Source organism: Eriocheir sinensis, chromosome 67 (assembly GCF_024679095.1).
Source record: "Eriocheir sinensis breed Jianghai 21 chromosome 67, ASM2467909v1, whole genome shotgun sequence".
In the NCBI taxonomy this organism is placed as follows: Eukaryota; Metazoa; Arthropoda; class Malacostraca; order Decapoda; family Varunidae; genus Eriocheir; species Eriocheir sinensis.
The window spans coordinates 7,506,517-7,532,959 of record NC_066575.1 but is presented as its reverse complement, the minus strand read 5'-3'; the positions used below and the strand labels follow the sequence as shown (position 1 = coordinate 7,532,959).

The following is a 26,443-nucleotide window of genomic DNA, read 5'->3' as shown; positions in this document are numbered from 1 at the left end:
GTATTTCCACGAGAAACTGGCGGGTGGTGTGTGGCGGCTGCGGGGTCAGTTAAGCCCCGCACCTTGCCACACACTTTCAACACCTCTCGCTTCCTCTCATATGTCAGCTATTAACTACCTTTAAATGAATTCAATTAAATAATTGGGTAATCCAATAAGGTCATAGTGTTAAGATTGTTTCGTTTTTTTATGATAATAACAAAGATTTTGTATAAATATCACGACACTTGACAACGTTGGAGTACAACGTTGTCAAGTGTCGTTGGGGAGGCGGTGGCTGAATCGACAGAGTAACAGCACCGCGTTCAGGAGGACGCGAGTTCAATCCCCGCCCGGTGCCACCAAGCTGGGATTTTTCAGCCGCCGCCGAGTGGCATAAAACTACCCACATGCTGTCCAGAAGACCACCTATCAACCCGGACTCTAGATTCTAGGATTAAAGATGAGCTCCGGGAGGGCAACATGAGCCAATGCAAGATGGCGCCACTATAAACACTCGCCTGCGCCAGAACGGGCTGGGCCGACCATCAGGCCCCACCGGGAAGAAGCCTACCGGCGCTATAGGCCGCGACGTAAAAAAAAAACTTGCACAAAAAAAGATCATAAGTTCTTTTTCAGTAGTTCTTCCACAGCCTCCTGTTTTGAGGATCCCGGTGAGCACGGCAACTCCCGCCCATGGAGATTATTATTACCCTGTTGGTACTTGCCTCGGGGAGTTTGATCAAAGGGTTCTATAAAATACTCTGTTGTCTGAGCAGTACAGAAATGTACCATGCTGACGGATATAAGTGCATCAGGCCCCATTAACACAAATATTTTCTTCTTATGTGCTGCCTTTAGCCCCGGTATGCTCTCTTGAGAGAATGGTGGATGGCCCCGGCCCGTTAGTGGCGCAGGCGAGTTCTAATTCAAATGGCTGACGTGATAATTATATGATAAGCCTGGTTCATACTGTCCCTCGCCGGTACTCTGGATCGTAGACGCTGAGGTTAGGAGTGATGGGCAATCTTCCGACACCTGGCAATTGTTGAACACTGTTAGCGCCTTGTGCTGATACTTGAACCCGGGTGCTCGGGATGACCAAAATCTACACGTCCGGCCGCTGACCACTTGTTTTTGTCACCCTATTTCTCCATTCTTCTTCTTCATGTCAGTGTCTTTCATCTTTCATATCCACGTCTGCTCATCGAGGGGACTCTGTTTGAGTCTACTTGTTTTCTTTCCTTCGTGGCTTGTCATGGATCTCAAAAAAAAAAAAAGATAATAATAATAATATTGATAATAATAATAATAATAATAATAATAATAATAATAATAATAATAATAATAATAATAATAATAATAATAATAATAATACCAATAATAATAATAATAATAATAATACCAATAATAATAATAATAATAATAATAATACCAATAATAATAATAATAAAAATAATACCAATAATAATAATATTAATAATAATAATAATAATTTACTTTTACGCCACACCCAACACGCCACACCCTCCACACCACGCCCTGCCCTACACTGGCCCGCCGCCGTCCATATCGAAGGGCTTGAAGTTCTCGTAGCCTCGCGGGCCCAGAGTGTCGGGGTGTACGAAGGGCGTCACAGTACAGTTGACGCCAAGCGGGTACACGACTTCCCCGCCCGCGAAGAACGATGCCCAGAACCCGTAGGAACCCACAGTCATGACAGAGTGGGAGCAGGACCCCAGCAACGCCATGTCCTCTGCCGCAGTCTTCATGTCTGCGTAAGGTGGAGCAGCAAGACGAGGAGGAGGACGAGGAGGAGGAGGAGGGGAGCAAAAATAAAAATGAGGAAAGAAATTAAGTAAACTTAAAAAGAAAAAAAAACTACTAGAACTCTATTGTTTCTCCTATCTTTACTACTACTACTACTACTACTACTACTGCTACTTCCAGAGTATATAGTAAAGAGAGGACACTCCCGCGCTCCCCTGTGGAAAACTTGTAACAGAGGGACAAGTGGCGCCCCAAGCGGATAGCGCGTAACTTTTGGTAGCAACTGTACGTGCTGGTACCCAACGCAGCAATATTTTAATATAGGCAAAGGTTAACACACGTGTCACTCGTCATTGACAGATGTACCTGAGTGTATGTGGTCGCGGACAGCTCATAATTCTCTGTCTACTTGATGCACGGCCTCCGACTGTGGCTCATCTAAAACTGCTACCAACACATTTTCTTTTTTTTTAACCACTTGTAGGTTGTAGGGTGTAAAAAAAAAAAAATATATATATATATATATATATATATATATATATATATATATATATATATATATATATATATATATATATATATATATATATATATATATATATATATATATGTATATATATATATATATATATATATATATATATATATATATATAGAGAGAGAGAGAGAGAGAGAGAGAGAGAGAGAGAGAGAGAGAGAGAGAGAGAGAGAGAGAGTGTGTGTGTGTGTGTGTGTGTGTGTGTGTGTGTGTGTGTGTGTGTGTGTGTGTGTGTGTCATACGTGCGCGTATAACAAGACTAATTAATTACCTGAAAACTCGACATCTTTGTTGCCTCCCAGGTGTTGCCGTGCGTAGGTCGGGCTGTCGGAGGCCACCACGAAGACCGGGTTCTGGAGCTTGTCGCGGTAATAGTTCAGAGCCGACTCGTAGTACGCAGGCCCCGGCACACTGCACTTGTAGTACGTCTGAGAGAAACGAGAGAGATGTATACGAGTGATTATGCCACTGGAGTTATCTGAAGAAGACGCAGGAATTATAAGAGAAAAATGAGAATGATTTAGGTGTGCGTAACTGAAGAGGAAGTTTTGAGAATGGCAGGAGGGGAAGATGTGGTGTATGCAGATGATGAGGGAAAGAGAAGGATGTTGTATGTGCCACTGGAGCAAGGAAGACGTAGAAGATATAAGAGAAAAGTGAGGAAGATTTAGTTAGCATGTGGAACTGAAGATGTTTTGAGAATAGCAGCAAGTGGTGTAGCAGTTGTTGAGGCTCTGATGAGAACGTAGAAGTCATAAAGGGGAACAAATGAAGTTAGAAATGAGCGGTGAAGGCAACGTAGTGGTTTGAAGAGAGGTGCTTAACTTTCCAGATAAAAGTTAGTAATAAGTGGACTGTTGAAGTTCTGAGAAAGACGAGGGACGAAAATATTATGAAAGCACCTGTAGTGGTTCGGAGGAAGATGTAAAAGCTATGAGAGACAAGTATATAAGAAATGGTTGTTCTTAAGATACGAAAAGAATATCTGAAGAGTGAGAATGAAATGGGTACTGAATGCACTTGTACAGGTCTGGAACACAAATAAAATAGGTAGAATTAGTGATGGCGGGGAATGGTAAGTACAGCTGTGTTAAGCATAAATAACAGTGCTGGAAAAATGTTGCAAAGTGCAATTATAGACGTTTTGAAGACTGTGAGCGATAGATGTGTAGTGAATGCAGTAGTATTTCTAATTATTTGTGCTCTCCCACTCTTTTCCATTCCTTTAGGCATTATTAAAAGGATCGTACATGGATAAAGACAGGTAGATCTGTTGGTAGATAGACAGATAAGTGAACCGAGGTATTGGTGTTAGGAAAGTGTGACCATGAAGTAAAGGTGTGTCACAAAGCGAGATCCAAGGAATAACTGTATAAGAAGATCAGGAGAAAAGTCGATGCTTATGGTCTATTACTAATGGCGGGTTCCCACTATTCCGTTTTGACGGTGGCCGTCAACGTTAATTAAAGACGCCAAAATTACGCCACAAAAACGGAGATCGCTCGGCGCAGAGGAAGTGGATGTCGTCTGCCCGTCACGACGCTTGTTGACAAAGAAAACCTGGACCGCATGGACGACATCGACTTCTTGATTGCTGCCTTTGTACTTGCTGCTGGACCAGAGGACAGGCCAGCTAGGAAGAGGCGAAGGTTCTGGACACGCCAACTGTGTCTGGAGAGGCCGCTTCGTGGTAGTCATAAGGTTCTAATGGAGGCAGAGGAGATGGTTGAAGGAGACTCTGTCCACGCAGCTTATCGGATGACCCCAGCCACCTTCGGTGACCTTCTGGAGCTAGTCGGCCCTCACATCGAAAAGAAGGCCACGACATTCAGGGATTCTGTTGGTGCGGTTAGGAATAACACTAAAGCCCTATTCACATTGTGCCGACTCTGGGCCACGACAACCCAAAGACTTTTATAGGCCCCCTTCACACTGTGCCGAATCAGCATGCGGCGATCGTTTCTAGGCCTTTTTCCGACCACGTGAGACCCTTTCACATCAATATTTCACACCCAAGACCTCGTATGCCCCGAATCGCTGGGTTGTCGTGGCCCAGTGTCGGCACAGTGTGAACGGGGCTTTTTAACACGAGGAGGTTCGTGACGTCATAAAAGATGACGGCTACCGTCAAAACGGCATAGTGGAAACCCAGCCTACCCACCGAAATAACTAACTGGCTGATGGAGACCTATATGAATCTCAACGCGCGCTGAACAACGAATACAGTTAAATATTACACAAAACACGAAAACTCGGTGCTCCATTAAAAGAACAAAAGATAAGACGATTAGACCTGGCTCAACGTGTACCTTTATCATTTGCGTGTACTCCGCCCACCGAATGTGGAAGCCGACGAAGGTGATGTCTCGACGCCCTCTCTTCTGCCGCACCCCCTCCAGGAACCGTGCGGCCTGGCGGGAAGGGGAATGAAGGGAAGAAGAAGAAGATGGGAACGATGGAGGAGATGAAAAGGGAATGGAGGAAAGAAGACGAATGAGGGAAAGATGGTGGAGATTAAAGGAAAATGAAAGGAAAGAAGATGGACGAGGGAAAGAAGATGGATGAAAGAAAATGAATGAGGGAAAGATGAACGAAAGAAAGAAGGTAGAGATAGAGTGCTGGTAGCTGGAGATAGGACAAGCTAGGTAGACTATGAAAATAAAGGGTAAATTAAAGTAAGGTAAGGAAAGGTAGCGTAGGATAAGGTAATGTTCCTGCTACTTGTTTTTTGTTTTGTTTTTCTTTAGTTGAACTCATCACATTATTATCATTGTCATAACTATTACTACGAATAATTGTAGTGCTGATGTTGTTAGCAGCAGCAGCAGCAGTAGTAGTAGTAGTAGTAGTAGTGGTAGTAGTAGTGGTGGTGGTAGTAGTCAGGAGGATCATAGGCAAGGCTGTCACGGAGGTGGTGAAGGACGACGTGAGGAAGGCGGTGGGAAACCTCCAAGTGTGTGCGGGTCAGCAGGCTGGGTGTGAAGCTACCATTCACGCCGTCAGGAAAATGTTCGAAGACCCAGAATGCGAGGCGGTGTTGATGGTGGACGCTGCAAATGCGTTCAACAACATCAATAGGGAAACAGCACTGCACAACATCAAAATCAAGTGCTCTATATTCGCCCAATATATTGAAAATACATACAAGGAACCTGCCAGACTGTTCATCAGCAGTCATAATGACCAACGACTTGGAGACCCGGTGGCCATACAATCCTCAGAGGGCACCACCCAGGGGGACCCAGTGGCCATGGCAATGTTTGCCCTGGGAATGATGAAGCTGCAGGACATCATCCGCCATGAAAACACCAACGTCAAATAGGTGGCGTATGCAGATGACCTCACCGGGGTAGGAAAGTCTGCAGACCTCAGGAAATGGTGGGACCTCGTCAATGAACACGGCCCTAAAATAGGGTACCATCCCAGCGCCACGAAGTCTGTGGTGATTGTAAAACCAGAGGCATACGATCGGGTCAAAACAGCATTCCAGGGCAGTAACGTGAAACTGTCAGTGACTGGAGAAAGACACCTCGGGGCAGCCATTGGAACAGCTGAATACAGAACCGAATATGTGAAAACGGCTGTAAAGCGCTGGGAGTCCGAACTGCAGAGACTGAGCGAGATCGTCAAAACAGAACCGCAGGCAGCCTACGCAGCATTTACGTACGGTGTCAAGCATAAATGGAACTACCTCATGAGGACAGTTCCTGATGTTGCTCCGTTACTAAAACCTCTGGAAGATGCTATCAGAAACACCTTCATACCGGCGATAGCAAATGGGAGATGTCCCAGTGACCAGGAGAGAAGATTGCTGGAGTTGCCGCCAAGAATGGGTGGGCTCGGCATCACCAACCCGCAAAATCTGGCTGAGTCTGAATTCGGGAACTCAATCCGAATCACAGCCTCCTTGACCGGATATATTACCAATCAAAATGAAAGGGGAGAAGACAACCCTCAAGATATTAGGTCACTAAGGAATGAAATCTCCATAAACAGAGAAGGAAAACAGAGAGACACTCTGAGTGACCAAATGAGAGAACTCCCAGAAGACACAAGGAGGAGGACAGATATTGCACAGGAAGTGGGCGCTTCAAACTGGCTAACCACACTACCTATCAGGGCAAAAGGCTTCAACTTAAACAAAAAAGAATTTACTGACGCCCTTATCCTCAGGTATGGCTGGCCAGTGGATGGGCTCCCAAACATGTGTAACTGTGGCTCACCCTTCAACCAAAATCATGCCATGACATGCAAGAGAGGAGGTTTCGTCTGCATGAGACATGATGAAGTAAGAGACGTAACAGCTCAGATGCTGAAAGAAGTCTGCCACGACGTGACTGTGGAACCCATGCTGCTCCCTCTGCAAGACGAACACCTCGGCAGACGCACCTCTAATGTTTCGAACGAAGCACGAATGGATGTTAGCGCCAGAGGGTTTTGGACTCGTGGACAAAGGGCATATTTTGACATAAGGATCTTTGATACCATGGCCCATTGCCACAGAGACCTGACCCTTGATGCAGCCCACAGAAGAAACGAACAAGAGAAGAACAGTGCATATGAAGAAAGAATACAGAATGTGGACCCAGGGTTCCTTCACCCCGGTAGTATTCACGACGGCAGGAGGGATGGGACCAAGGGCGGAGAGCTTCTACGCAAGACTCGCCGAAACAATGGCGGATAAGAAACAACAGCCAAGAAGCAGTGTGGTCGCCTGGATGAGATGCAGGCTGTCCTTCTCCCTCCTGAGGTCAGCCTTGGTCTGCCTGAGAGGAACTAGGTCACCTGCACCCAAAACCACCGGCATTGCTGACCTGGAATTTGAGGCGACGGTGGTTGATAGTCGTATCAACCACAAGCTCTGTTAGCTTAAAAATAAAATGTTTAGTAAAGTTTGTAATATTAAATAAAGATGGTTGTCGGCCACAGTCATTGGCGGGGTGGGGCCAATGAATTGCTTTGTGAAAGGATATGAGAGAATATACCACTCACAACGCAATTCTAATAGATGGAGGCCCGTATAGGTAGTAGTAGTAGTAGTAGTAGTAGTAGTAGTAGTAGTAATCAAACAGTAGTAGTAGTAGTAGTAGTAGTAGTAGTAGTAGTAGTAGGAGTAGTAGTAGTAGTAGGAGTATCAGTAATAGTAGTAATAGTTGTAGTAGTAGTAGTAGTAGTAGTAGTAGTAGTAGTAGTAGTAATAGTTGTAGTTGTAGTAGTAGTAGTAGTAGTAGTAGAAGTAGTAAAAATATTAGTTAAATAGCAGTAGAAACAGAAGAATTGTATTATTATTATTATTATTATTATTATTATTATTATTATTATTATTATTATTATTATTATTAGTGGTGGTGGTAGATGTAGTAGTAGCACCAACAGGAGCAGAAGCAGAAATTTTAAAGGAGGACGAATGCTGGCCACTGCCGAGCCCAAACCTTCTGCCTCAGGTCTTCTCCGATCCTGAAGGCGGCGCGGATGGTGTCGTGGTGCCCTGCGAGCAGCCACATACGGTTGGGGAATCCTGGTGAGGAAGAGAAGTGCCGTAAGGAACAAACAGGGACATCAGAGCACCAGTAATCAGTCTTAGCTAGCCTTAAAAACTTTCTGGAGTATTATAGAAAACGAGCAAATTGAAGGGCAGCTGGCACGGAAGAAATAGAGAGAACCCGAAGTTGGGGTGTAGTGTGTGTGTAGGGAAGCTGAAGAATCCCGGAGCATAGCATAAGAATGTGATGGATTAACTTCGAGAAAATAAATAGAGGGACAAGTAGCAAACATCACAGAGAAGAGTGTGAGGTACCCCGGAGCATAGCATAAGAATGTGATGGATTAACTTCGAGAAAATAAATAGAGGGACAAGTAGCAAACATCACAGAGAAGAGTGTGAGGTACCCTTGAGCATAGCATAAGAATGTGATGGATTAACTTCGAGAAAATTAATGGAGGGACAGGTAGCAAACATCACAGAGAAGAGTGTGAGGTACCCCGGAGCATAGCATAAGAATGTGATGGATTACCTTAGATAAAATTAATAAGGGGACAAGTCACAAGTAGCAAATATCGCAGAGAGAAGAATGTGAGGTAAAGAAGGCTAGGGAAGACAGGACCAACAACGATGCTGGGATTGGCAGGACAAAGGATAAGAAGCAAGATATTGTTATTTGAAAAGTTCCTCGTTGAAGATAGACTGACAGTAAAGTAATCCCAAGAAAAGGTTAATTAAATACCGCTGGACAGAAGGGGAGCAACATAGGAACAGTTTCAAAGCGACACAGCCTTGAAGAAAAAGCATAATAGTTTAGTACAGCTCCTCACTTTTACGTTCAAATTTACTGCCAAAAATAGACAGTGGACAAAAAAAGATAGAAACAAAACTTACAAATGAATTAGAAGGAGCACGTAGTGAGGTTAATATGTACATGAAAAGATGAAACGGAACGCAGCAATATCAAAAATCTTGTTACAGAAACTTTATAATCAAAACTCCTCTCTCTCTCTCTCTCTCTCTCTCTCTCTCTCTCTCAAAACCCACCTTCCAAAGAGTACAACTTCGGTTCGTGGTTCTTTCGGAACTCCTTCTCGGCCTTCTGGAAAGTGGGCTCGAGGTGGGTCACAAAGTCGGACTTCCCCCAGTTCGGACTCACTAACACAAACGTTTTCTTCTCCAGTGCTTTGCTCACCAGGCTGTTCTCTGTAAGGAAGACGAGGAAGAGGATCGTGTAGGCTAGGTTTGCTCCGTATTAGAGCCTTCGTTGTTATGTGACTTTACTTGCAACTTGAGTGAGAAATTAAGCATTGTCCCCTGTCCACCCCGCAGCAACTGGGTACCGGGTGTCTGTCAGCGTTGAGTCCCGCCTCCCGGGTGTGTGTGGGTGTGATGCGAGGTTGAAGCCGTACCCAAAAATCCGTCAATTGAGACAAGCTAAAATGGAGTTGTCTGGCGATCGCGAGTTCAGAGCGTGATCAGACCATGATGAAACACACACACACACACACACACACACACACACACACACAAACACGCTTCATCCATCCCTCACCCACGTGCTCTGACTTTCAAACACAAAAACTCTCTCTCTCTCACCCACGACGGGCAGGGGGAGGTAGGTGGGGTCCAGGAGTTCCATGAGTAGCTGCACGGTGTCTCTTGAGGTGGCGACCGTTGCGTTCCCTTTGTGCACGGCTTGGAATCTTAGGGAGGTTGCGTACTAGTTGAGGCGATTCCCGAGGCGACCCTTATTGTTGAACATCATCAGGGGATAATTTACCTTCGGGGGCCATTTAGTAAGGAGGACCTGCGTGTCAAGAAGGTTTGATATTATGGATTTGATGTTATGATGTTAGTGGTAGTGGTAGTGCCTGAAGTAATAACGAATGAATCGGGGCTTTTCCAGTTCATGCTGCCTCTACCGCTCCACCACCTCGTACTGTAACTTCCTCTCCTCCATCTCCACTCTCTGTTGCAACTTCCCCTCCTCAAACTTCCTCTCTTGTTGCAACTCTCACAAAGCGAGATGCAACTGAGCCTCCGGGGCAAACCTTCTATGTAGAAAAAAGTGGAGTGGACAACACCAGGGTAGTCATAACTAGGGACAGGGGAGCTGACAGGAGGCAAGTGGCTGGGTGAACTAAAGAGTCGTGCGCTAGTCGGCTGGAGACACCACAGGAATGCTCCGTGGGGGTGTGATGGAGACCAAGTTCTCAGCTGGGGACTCGCGCTTTCCTGAGTCCAGGGGCGACTAGAGACGATAGCCGCTTTGGGTACTATGTTAGGCGACTACATGGACAATAAATGACAAATAATTTAAAATAATGAGCAAAATGAGGTGAACTGCTATAGTATTTCCATTTGATACTGGCCGCTGGGGTCAGCCCCATCCAGATAAGCGACTATAACAGTTCTCAACCTCACCTGATTCTTAAAGGGGTTTTCCTTCTTCACGGTGGTGGCCTTGATTTTTTCATTGACAGTGGCTGGGCGTGGCGCTGATGTCGTTGTGCTTCGGGTGGTCATCTTGCTTCCTTTCTTGACTGTGGTTGGGCGTGACGTTGTGGTCGTTGTGCTTTGAGTGGTCACCTTGTTTCCTTTCTTGACTATGGTTGGGTGTGACGTTGTGGTCGTTGTGCTTTGAGTGGTCGCATTGTCTCCTTTCCAGGCCGTGACTGAGAGTGGAGTTGCGGTCGCTGGGCCCCGGGGGGTGACCTGCAGAGGCTCTGGACCAAGCACACCTTCGACCACACCATTCCGCAGCCGAAGAAAAGTGAAGGGCTCCACCACTGTCGAGAGACATGAGACACAGCATTTTTTTTTACAGTAGGGAAAAAAAAAAAAAAAAAAAAAAAAAAAAAAAACCCGCTACTCACTGCTCCTACAAAAGTCAAGAAGAGTGGCCGGAAGATAGGTCAATTTAGGGACGAGAGGTGTCCTGATACCCTTCTCTTGAAAGAGTTCAAGTCGTAGGCAGGAGGAAATACAGATGAAGAGTTCCAGCATCCAGAGTTTCCCAGCGTGAGGGATGAAAGAGTGAAAATGCTGGTTAACTCGTGCGTAAGGGATATGGACAGTAAAGGGATGAGCTAAAGTAGAAAGTCGTGTGCAGCGAGGCCGCGGGAGGGAGGGAGGCATGCAGTTAGCAAGTTCAGAAGAGCAGTCAGCGTGAAAATATCGATAGAAGATAAAAAGAGAGGCAACATGGCGGCGGAATTTAAGAGGATGAAGACTATTAGTAAGAGGAGGAGAGCTGATGAGACGAAGAGCCTTAGCCTCCACTCTGTCCAAGACAGCTGTGTGAGTGGAGCCCATCCACATATGAGATGCATACTCCATACGAGGGCAGACAAGGCCCCTGTATATGGATAGCAGCTGTGCGGGGGAGAAGAACTGGCGGAGACGGTACAGAACGCCCAACCTCGAGGAAGCTGATTTAGTGAGAGAGGAGATGTGAAGTTTACAGGGGGGGGGGGGCAGTAAAGCCATTTTTACGTTAAGCTCTGCGTGTGACAAAACATTGACAACACTTGGACACGTCTCAAGGCACACAGATCACATGCATACCGCGGCGGTGGACGAGGAAACATGGAAACATGGAAACGCAGGCAACAGAAAGCCTATTGGCTCATTACGAGGTTGCCCGCTTTGGTGATTTAATCTGCTCGACAGCCTGGGGCCTGGGGAGCAGATGAAAGCACCTCGACATTGAGGAGCAGATGAAAGCGCCTCGATATTGAGGAGCAGATGAAAGCAACTCAATATTCAGTTTACTCCCGACGCAGCGAAGTGACGGTCGATTCTATATATGAAGGAGTTGATAGTATTCGCATTTACTACTTCTGAAGGAAGATTGTTCCAGTGACGGATGACTCGGTTTGAAAAGAAACTCCTTCCGATGTCTGTGTTACATCGACTAGACTGAATGGGTAAACCGTTATTTCTAGTTCTTAGGTTGGTTTGCAATTCAAAGAAATTGGAGTAATCGACGTTATTGAATTTTTTCAGATACTTGAAGACTTGAATCATATCTCCTCGTAGGCGTCTTTTCTCTAATGTAAAGAGATTGAGTCGCTTGAGTCGTTCCTCGTACGGTTGAGCCCTTAAGGTTGGTATCATTTTCGTGGCGCGTCGTTGAATCCTTTCCAGTAAATCAATGTCCTTTCTGTAATTAGGAGACCAGAACTGTAATGATGGGAGGCATGTGAGGAATGAGGAGACTTCAGGGAGAAAAGAACAGAGGGAAAAACTGGAGGATAAAAGAGGAAAAGGACTAAGCTGGGAAACATTAAGGAAAAGAAAGAGTTGGCGTTGAAATGAGAAAGATAAGAAGTACGAAACAACTGACTGACTTATAAACGATAAACATGTATATAAATGAGGAGGAGGAGGGGAAGGAGGAAGAGGAAAAGGAGGAGAAAAGGGAGGAGGAGAAGGAAGAGCAGTGACAGCAAAAGGAGGAGGAGGAGGAGGAGGAGGAGAAAACATGCATGGAGGAGCAGGCAGCAGAACGCCTGTTGATTCATTATTAAGGTGCCTGCTTTAGGGATTCTAATAATTTCGTCAGCCACTTGAGTGCCCTACAGAAGAGATTTAGGCACTTTAGTACGTACGCCCGGGTACCTTTAGTTTACTCTTGATGCAGCAGATCAGTGCAATTTTAAAGGGTCTGAAAGGTCGTTTTTGCACTGACTATTTCTGCAGGAAGGTTGTTCCAGTGGCGAAAGGACTGGTCGAGAAGCAACTACGGCCGATATCAGAACTACATTGGAGGAGGGGGAGGAAGAAGACAAAGAAGAAAAGAAAGGACACGGTGAGGAGTAATGGAAGGAAACTATGATCCACTCACCACACCTCCACATCTCAGGAGGCAGCTCCTCAGGCGTCTGCCTCAACTTCGTGCAACGCACCACCGTCAAGTCCACTTCTCAGGGAGGCAATGTTGATGCAACTGCTGGCCACGAGTACACAATCACGGGTGCAGCCACACGCTCTCCTGACAAGTCCACGTTACAAACGATTTTACTTTTCACCAAACATTATACATACACCTGTGCAATTCCGCAGCACAGGTGCGCGTGGGTTTCGTTAACAAAAATAGTAATGCACCGTTCATTGCTTTATAAGAGAAGATATCTGCGGAATAGGTGATGTTCTGACTAGCTGCCACACTCTTGTGCAGCCACCCACAGGAGTGAGGCCGCGTTCCATGTTAGTTGGATGACCTTAGGGGGCTGTCGTCAAGGGCAAATGCCGAATACCTTAGCAGCTGCTGGGAAGGAAGAAGTAACCCTACAATAATGTTTCTTACGCTGAGTCAGCATACTCGACGTTGCCTCCTGCCACTATACAAGTAACTCAAAGATGAAAACCGAAAGAGCTGATCTTACTGACGATCCTTTAATGCATGCAGCTTCTACAGTTTTGTTCACTAACACACACAAAAGGACATTACGTGACTTTGTGAAAGACATATTAATGATATAAAACGCCCGATGAAAAGTGTGGTTACACCCTTGAGGCCACGCGCTTAAAATCTAACACTTCTTGGTGGGCTCTGCCCCTTCACAAGGCCTAGTCCGCGGGCAAACTTGTATTCCCGTCCACACGGCAGTGTCTGCGGCACGACCACTAGACGTAGCGGAAAGAGCTTCAAGAAGCCAGCACTGTGTAACAATCATTATTGCCATGTGTGTGAAAAAGAAAAGGAAAAGTGAAAAAAAAATGTGTCCTCGTGTGTCAAGCAGCGATGTATTACCGGGCAAGGTTAAGAGATTCTCTTTACCTTGTTACCGGCACTGGTTGGCGAAATCGCTCATCCACCATCGAAAGCATTTTACTCCTTTGCCCGCGGGCACAAACATACGCCCGTCAACAGCCAAACTGCTCGCTTGTGCCCGCGGGCATTGCGAACAGGGCTGATGCATGAAGGTGTTAGTAAAGAGAGTTATCTCTGCAGGACGTCGTTCACACGTTCCCGGAAGTCAGGACACAGCCTTGGCATACAAACAGCAGGACGGGACAGGAGGGGGTCGCGCTCGTACCCCGGGGGAGGAGCGCCTTTTTGTTTGTGGAGCGGCAGGCTGTGCAAGACCGCCCAGGGTCAAGGAATGGTGGACGCGGCTTTGGCCTTACTAGCTCAGAGGAGCTTTCGATCGGCAGATTCTCACCTCATACTAGAAATTTTTTTTTTATGAAAACTTTACTTATACGTAAAAAAAATAACTAATTGCAGTTTCTTTCCTTTGCATATTCAGTATGTTTTCCTTCTGTGGACAATCTCATAAACTTGCAGTGTGTGTGTGTGTGTGTGTGTGTGTGTGTGTGTGTGTGTGTGTGTGTGTGTGTGTGTGTGTGTGTGTGTGTGTGTGTGTGTGTGTGTGTGTGTGTGTCAATTTATCACCGGTCTTGTTAATGCAATTGTTTCAGGAAAAATATTTATTCTTTGCGTGTGTGTGTGTGTGTGTGTGTGTGTGTGTGTGTGTGTGTGTGTGTGTGTGTGTGTGTGTGTGTGTGTGTACGACCAATAACTCTGATCGACACTTCATCTCCTATCTTGTCAAGGCGAGTGTTTCAGGAATAATTTTTTTTCTTTGTGTGTGTGTGTGTGTGTGTGTGTGTGAGAGAGAGAGAGAGAGAGAGAGAGAGAGAGAGAGAGAGAGAGAGAGAGAGAGAGAGAGAGAGAGATTGATTGAAACTTTTATTCAGAGAGAGAGAGAGAGAGAGAGAGAGAGAGAGAGAGAGAGAGAGAGAGAGAGAGAGAACTCTCTCGCTATTTGTATATATGTACATAATAATAATAATAATAATAATAATAATAATAATAATAATAATGATAATAATAATAATAATGATAATGATGATAACAACAACAACAACAATAATAATAATAATAATAATAATAATAATAAAATAAATGGTTTATTCATTTGTTGGCAGCCATAAGGCTGAAAATACACAAAGTACAATGAGATTTATGTGATGAGTAATGGGGGAAGTGGGGAAGGGTGATGTGTGTGTGTGTGTGTGTGTGTGTGTGTTGGAGTGGAAGGGTCATGTGATCATGGAGGTTTTTATGGCCTTTATAAGTTCCGATATTGTGCTAAGCAGGTATCTGTCCGTGCGACCTTTGACCGGGACGAGAATATTGTGGTATCTTGTGGGTCTTGTATGGCGGGTGGGGGTAGGTCTTTATGGCGGGGGTTGCGGAGGAAGGACTTGCCGAATTTGGTTAGGCTTATGTGGTATCGGTCCTGAATGGTGGGCAGATTCAGCTGGGTGAGTGCGTTCTCGTAGTTGGTGTTAGAACTGCCCAGAATCTGTCTGCAAGCCCGCTTCTGCACTCTCTCTAGTTGGCCACTCACACTTTTTTCTTTTATTGGAGTAGTGCCTAGTGGGCTTTTTTGTTATTATTTTTTGTTTTATCCTTCAGCTGCCTCCCTTGCTATAACAAAGTGTCAGCCCAACACGCCACGCCCTGCCCTACACTGGCCCGCCGCCGTCCGTATCAAAGGCCTTCCAGTTCTCGTAGCCTCGCGGGCCCAGGTGGTCGGGGTGAACGAAGGGCTTCAAGGTACAGTTTGTGATCAGCGGGTACACGACTTGCCCGCCCGCGAAGAACGATGCCCAGAACCCGAAGGAACCCACAGTCATGATGGAGTGGGAGCAGGACCCCAGCAAAGCCATGTCCTCTGCCGCCGTCTTCATGTCTGCGTGAGGAGGAGCAGGAGGAGGAGGAGGAGGAGGAGAAGAAAAGAAGACGAAAAGAAGGAAAAAAGGAGGGCAGTAAAAATAAAAATAATTACAACAACAAGTACTACCACAATAGCTTTTTCTGTTGCTATTTTATAACAACTACCACTGCTATACTCCATTGTTTTCATCTCAGGAAAGAAATTCCAATTCCCACACTGCCGCAATCCGTGCATTCCTCTCAGCAAACACATAATTGATATACATCAAAGCAAATGATAACAGAATTCACTGAAAAACGATAGAATACATTCTTTACACTTTCTCTAAACATGTGAATACATGTAACAGGTATTATGTTTTTATTTTATTGTTACAAATGTGCGTGTTTGTTGTTTGTGTGTTTGTATATGATGTAATAGTTGCTGATTTGACTTGTGTAAAAGTTGCTCATTTGACTAATGCAAACAGTTATAGTAGGATATAAATGTATTATTATTATTTAATATCACCACGAATTAGGCACACAATTGTCAATGGAAAAAAACCCACGACAGATAGATCACGCCACCTTATAGCAATGTCGTCCGTCAGTGTTTACCGTCTCAGTTTTGTATACTTCGCACTCCGATGGTGCGCGGAGGTCACCTTGACATACGTGACCAATTGTAACAATTATTTTCCAACCTGTAACTCGTCACTCCTTCACGAGAGTCCGACTGACATACGACAGTCGCTCTCGCTCCGACGCTTCTTGTACATAAAGGTTACGAATATAATTCGCCATAAGGAAGCTGAAGTCTTAATCAACACCCTTTAAACGCCCCCCGACAAGCCCGTTACAAGAATGGCTTGCTGTGGATGGTGCAATTATGGGCGGGTATAAAAAGGTGTGCGAGGGTCGGCCCGTGCAGTTGTCCCTGAGTTAGTAGGTGGACGGCAAGGGAGAGAAATGGAGTAGCCTCGTGCGTCGCCTTGTGTGTGCCTGCTTGTGTAATGGACTGAGGAGTTTTGTGCTTTGTTTCTGTTCCAAGTGATTGTGTGTTGTGTACTGTGACTTGCCGTGTACGCTGTGGTCTTAATTAAACGAGCAAACCCTGCCTTAGACCTCCCTGTTGAGTCCCTCCACGCCTGCCTGCCAGCTTGTGAGTGTGCGAGACGCGTGATGTCGCCGCCTGGCAGTGCCGCTGTGTGAGTCTCGGCGCTGTTCTGGAGTATCAAAAAAAGGAAGATCCTCTATAGTCCTCCACCACTCAGCCTGTGCTCGGCCATCCACGCCCCACGAACGGGTGGTGGACGGTCCTCAAGCCCCTGACCAGGTCACGGGGCAGCTTCCCGCTCAGGGCCGGACAAGCCTCGTCGTCGTGGCGTGAGGGCACTCCAAGTTTCGGGCAGGGAACTTGGCTGTCATACTATAGAAGTGATTCTATGAAACCCAGGTGAGGTGTGGCTGCTCGGAGGGTGGGCGGTGTAAGTGTCATCAGACAGATGATACGTACTTGTTGTATGTGTTCATAGGTTTAGAGAAGTGCAAATACAATATATTTTATTTTTCTTCGATGAATACTGTTGTATTTAGCATTGCTGTATACCAGTTATGTGTTTGCTGAGGCGAATGCACGGGTTGCGACAATTAGGGTGAGGGGCGCCGGACGGCAATATATTTTCTGAGACGGAACTGGATTAACTACTACTACTACTACTACTACTACTACTACTACTACTACTACTATTACTACTACTACTACTACTACTGTTGCTGCTGCTGCTTCTACGAGTTCTTGTTTGATTATTTTATTTAAGAAAAAAATTACAAAAAACAGAGAGAGAGAGAATTTACATAGAAAATCAGACCACACAGACCCCATGGTCCAGACTAGGTGGTCTGTCCTTAAACGTAAGTGATTTTACATTAATCAGATGGCCACAAAACGTTGCTTTTCTACTCTAGTTAATATTAAGTTCAAGGAAGTTACAGTCGAGCTTGTTTTTAAAGGAGTCAATCGTGTTACACTGGACCACTGATGGTGGGAGCTTATTCCATTCTCGCACTACAACGTTGGTGAAGAAAAATTTGGTGCAGTCTGAATTTACTTGTCTATATTTGAGTTTTGTGCCATTGTTCCTCGTTCGCAAAGTGTCATCGATCATAAACAATTTTGTTCTGTCTACATTCGTGAAACCATTAAGTATTTTAAAACATTCGATCAGTTTTCCTCGGAGGCGACGTTTCTCAAGAGAGAACATGTTAAGGGTGGAAAGCCTTTCTTCGTAGGATTTGTTGCGCAAGGAAGGGATCATTTTTGTTGCTCGACGCTGAACACCTTCTAGTTTAGCAATGTCCTTTGCATGGTGGGGAGACCAAAACTGTACCGCATATTCCAAGTGGGGTCTGACTAAACTATTGTAGAGCGGAAGTATTACATCTTTATTTTTGAATAAAAAGTTTCTTTTAATGAAGCCCAACATTCTGTTCGCTTTATTTGCTGCATCGATGCATTGATGTGAGAAATTGAGGTTTGACGCGATTTTAATCCCCAGGTCCTTAACTTTTGAGTTTAACGCCGCGTATTTCGTAATCGAACTTCTTATTTTTTGTTCCAACTTGAAGGACCTGGCACTTGTCTACGTTAAAGGGCATCTCCCATTTATCCGACCAAGCTGAAATTTTGTGCAAATCCTCTTGGAGGCTTTGCCTGTCTTCGTCAGTGAGGACCGAGTTACCAATCTTTGTGTCGTCTGCAAATTTACTAATGCGATTATTGAGTCCAACATCCACGTCGTTGATGTAAATAATGAAGAGCACTGGGCCAAGAACCGAGCCCTGAGGGACGCCACTAGTGACCGGCGCCCACTCTGAGTTAAATCCGTCAATCACAACTCTTTGTTGTCTGTTGCTCAACCAATTCGCGATCCATTGGTTTACTTGACCGTCAATGCCTATTTGCTTTAATTTATAAAGTAATTTATGATGTGGGAATTTATCAAACGCTTTCTGGAAATCAAGATAGACTACGTCCACTGATTTGGTTACGTCATAAATTGAGAAGAGATCGTTATAAAAGGTCAGTAGGTTTGACAGGCAGGATCTTTTGTTACGGAAGCCATGTTGTGAATCCCCAATTAATGAGTGGCTTTCGAGGTAACTCACAATTTTGTCTCTAATTATGCTGAGAGAGAGAGAGAGAGAGAGAGAGAGAGAGAGAGAGAGAGAGAGAGAGAGAGAGAGAGAGAGAGAGAGAGAGAGAGAGAGAGAGAGAGAGAGAGAGAGAGAGAGAGAGAGAGAAGACAGAGAGAGAGAGAGAGAGAGAGAGAGAGAGAGAGAGAGAGAGAGAGAGAGAGAGAGAGAGAGAGAAGAGAGAAGAGAGAGAGAGAGAGAGAGAGAGAGAGAGAGAGAGATAGAGAGAGAGAGAGAGGAGAGAGAGAGAGAGAGAGAGAGAGAGAGAGAGAGAGAGAGAGAGAGAGAGAGAGAGAGAGAGAGGAGAGAGAGAGAGAGAGAGAGAGAGAGAGTCTATTCACCTGTAAACTCAACGTCCGTGCTGGTGTTGAGGTGCTGCCGCGCGTAGGACAGGTCGTCTGAGGCCACCACGAAGACGGGGTTCCTCAGGGTGGCGCGGTAATGGTTCATGGCCAACTGGAAGAACGCAGGGCCCGGCAGAGTGCACTTGAAGAAGCTCTGAAAAAGGTGAATTACGAGGATGTTGTGCATGCCATTGAGGGTTGCTGAGTCCAACGCAAGTGTTATGAGCAAAATCGGTGAGATTTTGGAGGTGTAAGCAACTGGAGAGGTTCTGAAAAGGACGGGATGCGTGATGTGGCGTGCGCAGCTACAGTCCTGGCGCCCGAGTCTCGTGTATGAATCACTGTGGCCTGGCAGCCTGCCGTCTCCCAGCGTGTCTCATCTCGAGGATAATATATCATAGCCTACACACGGGAAATAGTTATCAGCGGGGCCCCTCCCGGGGCCCCGCTGCACACGACTTTCTACTCATGCTCATCCCTATACTGTCGAAACCCCTTATGCGAGAGTTAACCAGCATCTGCATTTTTCTGTTTTTAAATTTTTGACACGGAAAAAGTGTGGGGCCTGGCGTAGGCGGAACTCGGGGCAGGTCTGAAGACGGGAAGGCATGTCTTCTGCTGTCTGGGCGCGGATGAGGGGGACGCGGCCTGTAAATCCTCTTTCCCCAGGGAATTATCGTCTCCGACCAGGTTTTTTTTTTTTTCGTCGACACTGGAAATTACCTACAGGCCAGAACAACCGCACGCCTATTAACAATTAACACGGAGATGCTTAAATAATATGAATGCGTAGGTACTGAAAGTATGTGTGCACTGATGCGGGAGAAGAGGCAGTGTTGGAAACAGCGACTAGCAAGACAAGGCAAAGTGTTATGAGTAAAAATACTAAAATATACACTTACCAAGTAGCCGGGCGTTGACCGTAACAGAAACACCGACACCACCAGCAGCAACAGCACAGCCTCAGAAGCACAGGCTGACACAGTAAGCCACAGCAAGCCCCAGGGCAGCAGCACAAGGGAAAGGACAGAAGCAGCAGCAGCAGCAGCAGGAGAAGGAAAGCACAGCCACAAAGACAGAGCTAATTGCTCTTGACCTGAGGCTGGTCAGAGGCAATATATATATATATATATATATATATATATATATATATATATATATATATATATATATATATATATATATATATATATATATATATATATATATATATATATATATATATATATATATATATATCATAAGGCAGAAAAAGCTTCACAAACATTCTGTGCAAGAATATGAAACTTTTAATTGACAACTGTATGATGCCCTGCTAGACTGACATACGTCAATAATGAATTTAGATAAGATAACCTCAGAGCTCTGGTCCGCAGTGAGTGGCTAAAGAAACGTATAAAACCTAAGACTACACGTCACGGAGGGTGTAGCATGAGCCTGGAGGCAAGAGCCCTACACTACTGACGGAGCCAGTGAAAACAGCGGTCACTACATTACTCCCCCCTAGAGAGTGACCGTTATTATCAGTCATATCAGAGTCACTCCGGGGTCACCAGGTGTACCGTGCGCCTCGAGGCTAGAGGCCCACGCTACTGACAGACGCAGAGAGGAATTGAGTCTTTCAATCTGCTTATGTTATCAAGGCAGCTTGGCGACCCTTTGGCGCTGAGTTCTTGCAACATGGTTCCTGCCTTGCATCGAGTATCTGAAGGTGGAGTTCAGGTACTCATACCGCAGGGACTTGCCTGGTCTTCCGCCTTTTCCTCCGTCAGTGGTGTGGGCCTCTAGCCTCGAGACTAACGCTACAACTTGTGACCCCAGAGTGACTATGATTCGAGTGAGATTAGCAGTCACTGCACGGGGAATTCTTGAGGTTCTCAGGAAGACTACGGGTCAAAAGAGAGAACGGTTCTAAGAATGTCGTCCCATTCCCCCAAGTATTGGTTCGATCCCGGCACAGGGTATTAAGCACTATGTCTTTTTGTTACATACTTCATCTGCCTTAACTGGATCGAGTAAAGCCGCAGCTGGCCACACCGAGCCATTTCCGAGAGGAGGAAAGAATGGGGTGAATTATCCTTTTAAGCCCTCGGGAGGCGGGGCGGGCAAAGGCGGCAGCGTACTGGTTCCACCCTGGGTATTAAGCAGTTTAGAGATAGACAGATATATAAATGACACGAAGAAACGACGGGAATTAGGGATACATGAGAAAAAAGGTATAGGTAAAAACAATTACAGAAGAAGAGGTAGGGGAGACGGCGGGTGAGTGGTCGGCGGGCTGGCGCTGCGATCAGGACGCAGGTTGGCGTGCCGCCCGCCGCTACAAACAAGCTGGCAATTTTCCAGCCATCGCCGAGTGGCCCAAAACTACTCACATGCTCTCCTAAAGACTACTTATATACCCGGACTCAAGATAAGCTCTGGGGGAACGTAGGAGCTAAGCAAGATGGCGCCACTGTAATCATTTACTTTCGCCACAACCGGCTCGGGCGACCAGCAGGCCACACCAAGGAAGGCTACTGGCGCCATAGGCGACAAAAAAAAGGAAAAACACAGTAGGAACAGGAGGCATAGCTACAATTCGAGTCATCAAACTAACTAACGCTGGAGGCCTACAGGATGATCAACCTACACTTTCTTTTGGAGTAAAGCATCAGAGCAAGTGCTTGATGAATAAGGAAATGAAATTACAAGAAAATGAAAACATGGGCTGAAGTAAAGGAACAAAAGATCATGCCAGCCTAAAACCATCAAGCCGGGCTTCAGGTATACCTCCATATGATACGTGTAGTCCGTCCTCCGAATGTGGAAGCCGACGAAGGTGATGTCCCGACGGCCCCTCTTCTGCCGCACCCCCTCCAGGAACCTTGCAACCTTCTGCTTTAAGTCTTCTTTGAACCTGAAGGCGGCGCGGATGGTGTGGTGGTGCCCCGCCAGCAGATACATGCGGTTGGGATATCCTGGTGAAGGAGAGCAAAGTCGTACAGTGAGTTTAGAACAAACAGCAACTTCAGAGCACAAATAATGTCATAGCCAGCCGTGAGCCGTAAAAAGTTTCTTGACTATCAAAGAGAACGAACAGATTGACGGGTTGGCCTGGAAGAAACAGAGATGAGCCGAGGCCGGTGAGGTAGAATAATTGACGTGGCGGTGTGCTGGATGCGACTTCTTTATCTAGTACAGTCGTTGCTTGAGATTCTAAAGTGGGTACATCCCGGTATTGGGGAGACTGTTCACTGGGTACCTCCTCAATTTGAACTGTTTGCGCCTCTGAATTGGGTATGTCCTGGTATTGGGGGAGATTCTAAGATGGGTACAGTCTGGGTTGATGTGGCTTCTTTATCTAGTACAGTCTGGGCTTGCGATTTTAAAGTGGGTGCGTTCTGGTATTGTGGAGACTGTTCATCGGGTACCTCCTCAATTTGAACTATTTGCGCCTCTGAATTGGGTACGTCCTGGTCCCGGTGATGGGCTCGATGCAGCCGCTATTGAACGAAGCGTGTGCCTCACATCGCGCTGTGCACCGGCGCATGCGCACAACGCAGTTTCTAGGTTCACTAGCGTACTAAATATTGTACTATCTACACTGTATTATAACATATTCTACTGCATGTCTATTGCAATACTGTGTAATGAAAATAACCTTATTTTACAATATACAACATTGTTTTTAAAACTTTGCAATTATCTCTATCTATTTCTCTCTCTCTCTCTCTCTCTCTCTCTCTCTCTCTCTCTCTCTCACACACACACACACACACACACACACACACTCACTCACCGTACCTTCCAGCGAGTACATCTTCGGCTTGCCAGTCTCTCGGTACTCCTTCTCGCCCCTCTGGTAGGCCGGCTCCAGGTGGCTGATCATGTCGTTCTTCTTCCAGCTGGGAATACCAACCGACACATGCGCCCCCTTCTTCCGCGCCTCGTTTACAAGGTTTCCATCTGAAAGGAAGAGGTCGATGAGGACCATGAAGTTAGGTGCGCTACCCTTTTGTGCGGTGGCTGAGTGGTTAGCGTGGGGGCACCGCGTCCAGGAGGACACTGGTTGCATGGCAAGGCGGCCTAGATGGATGGATACGAACGGATCACATTCTCGTGCAGGGACACCGACGTATTGGTACTGCTCACACACTTCGCGGGACAATTAAGTGGAGAGCTCTGGATGAGAACTGGCACAAGGCAGGAACGGCGTTATGTGGCTGTGCACGACATACAGTTGACACCGACCATGCAGCGTAACATCCTGCTGTACCATGCGGTCACAGGATGTGACACGGTCAGTCAACCAAGTGGACACGGGTAGAGAACTACATGGAAGGTATTCCAGCAACACGGAGTATTGCTCGATGATCTCGGACGTGGCACGCTGTCAGAATCCACCATACGGAGTGTGGAAGAGTTCTTCTGCCGCATTTACTCACCAGCTTCGGACGAAAATAACATCAGCGATGTGCGACACCGCGTGTTTCAAAAGGCCACCAAAGCCCAAGAAAAGCTTCCGCCAAGTCGAAAATGTCTTGAACAACACATCAAACGCGCACACCACCAGGCTCAGGTGTGGTTTCAGGCAGATGCACCAATCCTTGAAACTGAGTCGCCCATTGAAAGTGGATGGTACGAGGATGCTACGAGAAGACTACACTCACTCGTCAGTGTGGACGATCCTCTGCCAAATGAGTTCACAAACATAGTCTGCTGCAAGTGCAAAAATTGTGCAACTTTCATTTGCTCTAGTAGGGCCAAAAACTTGAAGTGCATAGCTGCATGAACCTGTAATAACGGAGTGTCACAACATTTACAGAGTGGCAATTGAAACTGACCCTGAGTGACTTAAACACGACGTTCTTTTCATGTACATGTAAACTTGCATATATGCAATGATGCGTCTTTTTCGTCCATCATTCACTGTTGCATTACTTAAATTTTAACTAGATGTTTGTTATGTTTGTAATAAGTAGTCCAATCTACTCATTATCATAGCATAAACCAATATTTCTTCAGTATGGCTGATTATTCTGCTCATTTTGACACCCAAAAAGAGTTTGTAACTGCATTAAGGCCGATTCACACGACACCAGCACGTTTACGGCGCGTGACCGTACCTTTACGGGGCCGTGACTGACCGGCACCAGCATGTGTATTCACACTACACCAGCACGTAAACGGCCCGGACCTGCACGGGACCGTCATGGACCGGCAACATCGTGCTGCTCACACCGTCTCTTTCTCAGCCCGGACACATCCCAGCTGTGCTAACCATGTTCGAGAATATTAGCGACAATGACTTGGCAGTGACATCACTTCTTATGGAAGAAGAGGAAAACGAAAATCTCCAAAAGAAAAACAAAAGACTTTGGGTACATAAATCATTAAAGAAAAAGAAAACAGGAGAATATGCAAAACTACAAAGAACTGGTGGACGACGAACAAAAGTTCCACCAGTATTTCAGGTTGTCCAGACATCAGTTTCATGAGTTGCTAAATCTACTTGAGGACACCATCACTAAAAGAAACACGTACAACATTTAGGGAGGCAATAACAGCGAGAGAGAGAGAGAGAATGAATGATTGCGGTGCTACGCTCCCCGAGGCCACGCCTGTCTGCTGTGCTGGTGCCGGTCGGTGACGGAAGCGTGTTCACACTATCCAACACTGACAGGCTACGGATCGTTCCGTACCGGGGCGGACCTGCAAAATATTCTCGCCGACAATCCCGACCGGCAAGTGGTGGTGACGGTCCGCGCCGGAGACGTGCAGGTCCGTAGCAGTGTGAACACAACAATGGGTTTCCCATTGAAGAATATTTTGTCGGCCCGGAACGGTACGTTTCGGGCCGGTCACTTTATGTATAGTGTGAATCAGCCTTGATGGTCGTTTTATTGACATTTTTTATATTTTCGAGAAAATCAGAAATAGAACACACACATCTCTATGGGTGCATGCACACGGGCCACTTTCTTGTGGTCGCCACAAAACAGTGGCGAGTTGTGGCGGGCGGAGCCATTTTTCCGACCACGCCACTGTGGCCGGCGATAGATACCGTTGTATCAAATGGCAGCGTGCACACGAGCCACTGTCGGTGGCCACCGCCCTGCCACCCGCCAATTTCCGTCTTGACACTGACTTTTATGAATATAAACTGTCATAATGATGTATAAGTATGACCTTCACGCATAACCTGTGTTCAGGATATGATGGATGACCTCTTATATGCTTTCAGAATTAATGTTTCATTTCGTTTCATAGTTTTGCACATTAATTGATTCTGGTGTGGATTAATTACTGAATGTGGTAGTTTTATTTACCCGGAAGTAGAAAGTGGAAATGTTATGTAACCGCAAAGACTGATGAATTAAGTCAATAATCTACATCTAATGTGACTTTATATTCTTCATGTTCAGCCTTACATAAAGATTACCGCAAGTCTCTCTTCTACTGGCACACACTTCCTCATGTTGATGTCCTGCCGTGTTATACGTGGACCAATTACTGTCATTAGATGACCAAAGCTGTCCTGTGACTTCCTGCAGTAGTCAAAAAATTTATCAGGGTGCTTTTTAAGCTCTGTAGATGATGTGTGGAATGCCACACGCAGTAATTTGTTGCTAACTATGAGGTGAATCCAGTACTTTTTTCTACGCTTTTTGCCAAGAGAGCACAGACAGCTGCTACCACTACGAGATCCATAACCCCACGTACTGACCTCATTAGTGGCCGCTACCGAGTGGCTCGTGTGCAGGGTGCACCTACCCACCATTTCTCGTGGCGACCATTTTTTGTGGCGGCCACTGACCACAAAAAAGTGTCTCGTGTGAACCCAGCCATACGCGAAAACGTAATAACAATATATATATATATATATATATATATATATATATATATATATATATATATATATATATATATATATATATATATATATATATCATACCTACAACGGGCAGAGTGAGGCGGGTAGTGTCCAGGAGGGTCACCAGCTGGTTCATGGAGTCTCGCGTGACGGCCGTGGTGGCGGTGGCGTTGTGGGCGGCGTGGAAGGTGAGGGCGACAGCGTACGAGTTAAGTCGATTCCCGAGGCGACCCGGATTGTTGAACAACATCAGTGGAAACTTTACCTTTGGAGGCCATTCATTCAGGATGACCTGCGTGCAAGGAGTAAAGTCCTATATTATAGTACGAAAAGTAAGAGCACCATTAGCAGAAGAGCAAAAACAAGATGATGATGATGAGAGCTGAAGAAGAGAAAAAAAAGTAAAAGAAAAGTAGAGGAAGTAAAAGTTGCAGTAAGGCTAATAATAGCAGGGTATTGTGCAGGCGGTCTGCTACCACGGCGTCTCCTAGGCACACTTCCCCAAGCTTCTCTCGTCTCTCGTCGCCCTTGGACTCTGGAAACCCCGAGTCCCCAGCTGAGGACGTGGTCTCCAGCACATCCCCTCGGAACAGTCCTATGG

The 26,443-nt window shown here is 45.9% G+C and overlaps 1 protein-coding gene, 1 long non-coding RNA gene and 1 other non-coding gene across 27 annotated transcripts in view; 1 reads left to right on the top strand and 2 right to left on the bottom strand.

Moving 5' to 3' along the window:
- Positions 1 to 18,645, top strand: part of LOC126988041 (uncharacterized) — a 122,158-nt gene extending 103,513 nt beyond the window's left edge. Inside the window, exon 3 of the long non-coding RNA XR_007741405.1 lies at positions 18,006 to 18,645. This is a non-coding gene — a long non-coding RNA (uncharacterized LOC126988041). The remainder of the gene's footprint in view (positions 1 to 18,005) is intronic.
- The window catches only part of LOC126988037 (galactoside alpha-(1,2)-fucosyltransferase 2-like), a 147,167-nt gene that overhangs the window by 105,309 nt on the left and 15,415 nt on the right, over positions 1 to 26,443 (bottom strand). For 6 of the 25 annotated variants that reach the window (XM_050845808.1, XM_050845806.1, XM_050845807.1 and 3 more), the window contains exons 4-6: positions 25,924 to 26,134; positions 22,773 to 22,934; positions 21,759 to 21,946 (exon numbers count right to left, since the gene is read on the bottom strand). In XM_050845808.1, coding sequence (XP_050701765.1) covers positions 21,759 to 21,946; positions 22,773 to 22,934; positions 25,924 to 26,134 — 561 coding nt within the window. Of the gene's footprint in view, positions 1 to 1,479; positions 1,754 to 2,558; positions 2,716 to 4,596; positions 4,699 to 7,719; positions 7,806 to 8,816; positions 8,976 to 15,136; positions 15,482 to 18,983; positions 19,141 to 21,758; positions 21,947 to 22,772; positions 22,935 to 25,923; positions 26,135 to 26,443 lie in introns of those variants that run through there. The other 19 variants (XR_007741400.1, XR_007741401.1, XM_050845786.1 and 16 more) reach the window with 10 other exon arrangements.
- LOC126988078 (small nucleolar RNA U3) lies at positions 16,713 to 16,907 on the bottom strand. Its single transcript, XR_007741444.1, has one exon. It is a non-coding gene; the product is annotated as a small nucleolar RNA U3 (small nucleolar RNA).